The following is a 6,777-nucleotide window of genomic DNA, read 5'->3' on the forward strand; positions in this document are numbered from 1 at the left end:
ATAACCGTTTCAATTAATAAGCCTCACATATTGTCTATCCCTGGATCCATAAAGCAAAGCCTTATGCTGAGGGGGGCATACCAAAAGTCAGCTATTGTATTTTTTACAGACACTGAGCATCATGCTGACGAGTACCTCTCATGTAATGCACAGAAGCTTAAAGCTCTATGATCCCAACTGCCTTTTCATTTGGTCGTTTTCCAAAGGCAGATCATTCGGATTAACTTTAGAGAACAGCAAAGAAGAGCTACAGGTACTACAAGTACAGGAACCCATGGCACTCTTTATTTGGAAAAACAGGCTGGAATATTTTCTTTCCCTTAATGTATGCCTAGTTATGGATAACAAAGGCTATTCATTTTAAAGAAAAAGCTATACAGACCTATTTAGTTTTTATTTATTTTCTTATTTACCAGAATAAAAAAGACACTTGAGAATGTCTAAAAAATGATAATCTTGGTTCACACCACAAAATGTATATTTAGAAAATATAAATGTATTTATTTTTCCCCCTACGGATTTGTCATTTCCTTTTTTTCTCATGTTAATGGAGGACACTATTACAAATACAAACCTCTGCCTCTATTTCTTTTTGTAACCTTTTTTTTGTTTTTTTTAGAATAGTAAGGCATATATTTCCCATGATGTGTTTTTCGCCCATGCCAGTTGCCTGAAACAAAAACAGTATAAATGCAGTTTATCATTGCACCTACATTAGTCATAAAATGCAGGAGGTTAGCCAGGAATTCTGAAAACCAAAAATGGGTGACTCATTGTGTACTTTGTACTGTACAGCCATAAAAAGGCTGTAATCTTCAGTTATTTTCAAAACTTGGTAAATTGTGTTGAGTAAATCTATTTTTGCTCTGGAACTAAAAAGCAAACTTGGGAGCATGAAAGCACGAAAACTAAAACAATCACGTTTAATTGAACAAACAAAGTGTAAACACGAGTTAAATGCAAAAGCAGAGAAGATTTAGACTCAATACTAAAAGACTTACTCAAAATCTGTTGTCCAAGTTTTCAAAATAGCTCCCAAATTGACACAATTCACTAACTCCTAACCCAAGTTAACACACCTTTCTGCCTTTAAATGTGCCAATGAGCTGACTTATTAATAGCAGTAGTAGTATTCATAATAATAATAATAACAATAATACATTATGGCTATGCATCATAAACATTATTTTTTATGCATAAAAACACATCCAGGTTTTTTTTCGTTCTTTCTTTAAACAAAACTAAAAAATATGAAAATGATATAAATTAAAAAAAAAAAAAAACACAGTTCACTGAAATTATCAATCCAATGTATTCATTCCATCCAAGTGATATTAAAATCATATAAACACAGTACATTCAGTCTGAAAGGTTTACATGTTCGACCCAGCAAACCACTTGGAAAATGATGCAATTTGCCACAATGATTTCCAATAGAATAGACACACTATTTTAACAATAGTATTCCATGACACAAAACAAGCTCCACAATCAAACTGTTACTGAATTGTAAATGTTCGACCCAGCAAACCGTAAAAGGGAACTAAGTAAACTGCAACATTATGCAATAGTCAAGTCCCGCCACCTCCCCTAGTATGCATTGCAGTAAGCCACTAGTATTTTTACTGCAGTCCATTTTTATACGGGATAGAGTAAACATTTTAAAACGCAATAGCGAGTTACATAGTGTGGTACAGAAAAGACCTATTCAGGACCTGTATAACTGAAATTCAGTTCCACGCCATGACATACCTAAGACAAGAGAAGAGGTATTACAAATCAAGCACACTCTCTCTTTCTCTCTGACACGAACACAAACATTACAAAAATAGGAATCAGTTTTAAGAATACCTCCAATGTATAGGAATAGGTACATATTAAATCAAGTTGAGTATTCTGTATATATTTAAAAAGCATTTTAAAAAATGGAAGGAAAGAAAGTTCCAATAATATTATACTGCAGGTGGCACCGCAACCTTCAGTAGCTTTGCTTTAAAAACATTCAGTTTAGAAAAATAATAATAAGTTAAGGCAATATTTATATAAACAGATACACTAAAATAAATTGCTGTAAGGTTACAATTCTGCACATTCTGATTTAAATCTTTTTTTTTCTTTTCCTCAGGAACTGCCGTTCTGTTCGATGTACATTTTGGAAAGAGAAGCAGCCATGGATTTTGCCAGTTCTTCGTCCCTTTTCCTTTGCACCTGGGTCTGTCTGCACCAGTTCTCATACTCAGGATTGGGCAAGGGTCGATCGGACACCGTATCATAGTGTCCACTGCTGAGCCAGGTTAACCAAATGCTCTGCTTGGAAGGCTCCTCGTCGCCCAGGTAATGCACCATAGTGGATACTGTGGGGCTTTCCAAGCTGCCTCCGGTAGTGAGGTGGATGTTAATATTCAACATCTGGCTCATTGCTAACAGCTCTGGATAGCCGGCCCACGCTCCATCCTGGGCAGCGTTAATCAAAAATTCCCCGACATCGCCTTCAATAATTGGGTTAAACTCATCCAGGTGATCCGCTATGTGGTGGAGAGTTTGCTCCCTCAAATCTTTGTGCATGGACTGCTCCCCATACACTGCTTTACTGACAGCCCTGTACAAGCAGTTACCATCTGGGATGATGTGAAACCTGTACTTCTGCCTTTCGTGGAGGTATTTGTTTTGCTTTTCCACTTCAGCAAAATAATGTACGATTTTCTCATTTTTGTCAGTTTTATTTTCAGCAACAGCGACAGGAGCAGGCTTGGCTAAATGTGCGATATTAACTTCAGGCGCTAAGGAGTCAATATCCTTGTTGTCTTCATAACTATCCTGATAACTTTGGTGAATACTTTGTGCTGGTTCCAAAACTTTGCGTCCTCTATCGTTTAAAAGTATGGGCTCTGCCTCCGCATCATTTAGCGCTTCGGTAGTACTGTTAGGCTTAAAGCCGGATTCTTTTTCCAAACCAGTATCCTTTGGTTCGCAAACTTTGACATAATATGGCATCCTGTCTATGTTGATCATGTGATATTGCTCAAACACGTCCACTTTGTTATTCATGTTCTCAATAACATCATCCAGCCACCCGGTCTCTGGTGTATAGTTCTCCCTTTCCAGGACAGGGAAGCTCCGGGGGCTTCGGAAATAATTTCTCGACGTGGGTTCAGTGCTACTTCTCGAGTCCTTTATAATCTGTACAGGCACGAACGTTTCCACTCCAGTGGGCCTGGTGGTAATCGTGATCTGTGCAGTAGAGGTAAAGTAGGCTGGCTTGTTCGCTGAGCCAGTAACAGCTTCATAACAAAACGCAGGCATGTTTGCAACAGACGCGTTGTTTTTAACTGGATCCTCGCCGTTTTCTGTAGCACTCTTCTTAGTAGTACTTGTAGCAATAGTAGTAGCAGAAGTACCAGTGACAGGCACGTTATCTAGAACAGTTGCTATAGGAATCGAAACTTTACAAGCACATCCAGGGAAATGTGTCAACACACTGCTGTAGAGCTGCATTTTAAACTTGCACCCACCCCTTTTTATAAAAGCCCCGGTAACAACACAGGATGAGAATGGCAGTTAAAAATACTCACGGTCATCACAGGCAACGTAAATGAAGTGAAGCATGTATCCACAGCTCTGATCCTAATTCTTGCAGTCACAGTCAGAACATCCCACTTTAGCCATCTTGCGTCACCGCTGAGCGCTCCCCTAATTATAGCGCGGAAGAATGCAACAGGACCCTACTCTATCCCGATCCTCTTAATGCACTCACCGAGTGGCTGCTTCGATTGCTGACTGTGCATATGGAATTCAAAGTATTTGATGTGTCACAGGACACTTTTGGAACTACATTCGTTGAAACGCGAATCCTGTTTACTCTGTAATGTCTAAAACGTCAGGACGTTGGAATGCGAAAAGCTCGCCAAGGCACACAAAATATGATGACGCGTACATTTTAAAACAACCTACACTGGCCAGAATATAAAAAAAGTCCCGCCTCGGTGCTGTTTTTATTGGTCATATTATTCTATTTTTGCTAGTTAAAGCCATCATTTGTTATATATTATTATTTACTAGTCTGTATAGCCACATATATTACACAACAGGCGTTCCTAGTTGAGTAAAAATGGCCATACTGATAGGAAAACAAAACCATTTTTGTGTACAACTAGTTACCCACCACTATCCTGAGAGTAGGGCAGTGATGAGATCATGATCTACCCAGCAACTGGCTGACATCAATCTGTGATGAGGTAGTTACAAAGTGATCTATTACCTAGGGTGTACAGAATTACTTAAGCTGTTAAGCATCTAATTTCACCACAGATTACAACCCGTCCCAGTCACCTAAAGAGTTTGGGAAGTATCTAAGGAACATTATTATTTTAATAGTTACACATCATGTGTGTACCATGGTTTTAAAACATGTTTACAATACCTTGTATACTTTTCATGTGTTTACTATGTTTGACTGCTGCCAGAGTAACTCATTTTTGACTGGGGCCATATTACAGAACAATTTCCTAACTTGCTTTCCTATCTTATCTTTCATGGCTAAGATAGGATTCTTCCTATCTTGGTACTACAGAAGCGATTCCTAAGTCACAGGTGGCGATACTTTCCAAAGTGCTCCATTCTATCCTGACTTAAGTTAGGAATTCCTATCTATAGGTTTAAAATATTATCGAATGTTAACTATTACTGAAAAAATGGCTTTGTGTTCCCTCAGCTTTATAGAGGCATACGACACCTTAAAGGTTTGTAGGATTTGTTTTACCTTTAGTTTGCTGCAGCTAGGAGCCCCCTAAAGTAACTTAACCAAGCTAACAGTATATTTAAATGTCAGGCAGACTGAACAATATTAACACTGTCAATTAATTATATTGAATCAAACACATGAAAGCCCCTGTTCTCCATATCCTTTTGTGAGGAGCATGGTATCTTTACTGACATATTTAGCTAAATTTTTCTAACAAAATCTGTACAAGACAAGCTGATAAGAAAGACCCCACCCCCTTCATACAACATAAAGACAGGTTTAGGAATTTCAGTAAGGCAGTATTTAAGATCAGTCATTGTTTAGTTTAGATCATTCAAATAGACACCAGTGACTAAGATGTACTCCTGCCATGCACAGAGCCAGTGGAGTGTGCCAGACGCATCTACGCTAAAAGCAGAAGTTCTAAATGACATTGTTTATTCAGCAACTCAAAAGTCATGGAAATATGAGCTGAGGATGCTACTGGAACGTCCAGTATGGCATGCAAGCTTGTGGCAATGGCTTTAACTAACTGACAAGCTAATTCTAACCCTTATATTAGCCAACTCATATCCTACTATCATTTTTTAATTGCCATTAAAGTCTTTAGAAAGTACTCATAACCAGGGACCCTAGTTTTCCACAATAAAAAAAGAAATTATCCAATAAAAAACAATACAAATCCATCACATTATAAGATACACAAACAGTACTATTGAATAACAGTTAACACAGAAAGTATTTATTGGTACACTTAAATTCTACGGCTGTTACAGCTAGCTGAAGTTAGACATGTATTTAGTGTTTATTGTTTAACTGATTATTTGGGATAAGAACGCTTTCTGAAGCAACATGTATATATGATGTAATAAATCAAAAGCAACCGCCCCCCCACGTTTATTGCCGTTGCTCCCTTCACTAAAAAGGCTTCTTTTCATAAAATAATGATATTCAAATTCCTTTCTTAGGAAAACGAGCTGCTGTGTCACTTAACCACTACTGCCACATTAAAGTACACACTCTGCACAAAATATTGATACCACATTTATTGGCCCCAGAAGAGTGCCCCAAAATCACAGGCAAATAACCTGTCACCCGACAGTAAAAAAGATGACATTCCAATGCCTTTCTTAGGTAAAGAAGCCGCTGTATCAACCACTAATGCCACATGAAAGTACACACTCTACAGACAAAAGCGATATCAAATGTATTACCCTTGCCCCCGGAAGAGCTTTATATATATATATATATATATATATATATATATATATATATATATATATATATAATGGTATGAAAATGCCTTTCTTATGTGAATGAGCTGCTGTGCCACTTATTTTCAAAAACGTTGGGTAAATGAAACGCGTGAAACATAGTGCACATTACGATCCTGTTTGTTTTCTTAGCAATACAGGGCCTATTTTTTTATTGTATGCCTAAGCAATTTGATTATCATTATTTTATGAAAAAAAAAACATTTTTACTGACAGGGGCCAGGGTATTTGCCTGTGATTTTGGGGGCCTCATCTTGGGGCAAGGCCAATAAATGTGGTATCAATATTTTGTGTAGTGAGTGTACTTTCATGTGGCAGTTGTGGTTAAGTGACACAGCGGCTCGTTTTTCTAAGAAATGAATTTGAATATCATTACTGTATGAACAAAAATGTATTTTTAGTGAAGGGAGCAACGTCAATAAACACTAAATAATAAATACACTAACTTCAGGTTTCAGTCACATCCAAATATCGAATAAGTGTCTAACTTCAGCTGGCTGGAAGACGCAAGCCAACAAGATGCTCGGATATATTGTTAAGAGTGTTGAATTTAAATCAAGGGAAGTAATGTTAAAACTTTACTATGCAGTGGACGGGAGCTCCCAGGGGGCGGTGCTCAATTGGCAGAGCGTCGCCCGGGGGGAGGGAGGGTTAGGTCGGCCAGGGTGTCCTCGGCTCACCGTGCACCAGCGACCCCTGTAGTCTGGCCGGGCGCCTGCGGGCTTGCCTGTAAGCTGCCCAGATCTGCGTTGTCCTCCGACG

The 6,777-nt window shown here is 38.3% G+C and overlaps 1 protein-coding gene across 1 annotated transcript; it reads right to left on the minus strand.

Annotated features, from left to right (window-relative positions):
* Window positions 1–381: 381 nt before the first annotated feature.
* Window positions 382–3,964, minus strand: LOC117394255 (OTU domain-containing protein 1-like). Its single transcript, XM_033992366.3, has one exon. It carries the CDS (start codon window positions 3,493–3,495, stop codon window positions 2,122–2,124), a length of 1,374 nt encoding a protein of 457 aa, XP_033848257.3. The 5' UTR covers window positions 3,496–3,964; the 3' UTR covers window positions 382–2,121.
* Window positions 3,965–6,777: the final 2,813 nt, after the last annotated feature.

Source organism: Acipenser ruthenus, chromosome 3 (genome assembly GCF_902713425.1).
Source record: "Acipenser ruthenus chromosome 3, fAciRut3.2 maternal haplotype, whole genome shotgun sequence".
NCBI lineage: Eukaryota > Metazoa > Chordata > Actinopteri > Acipenseriformes > Acipenseridae > Acipenser > Acipenser ruthenus.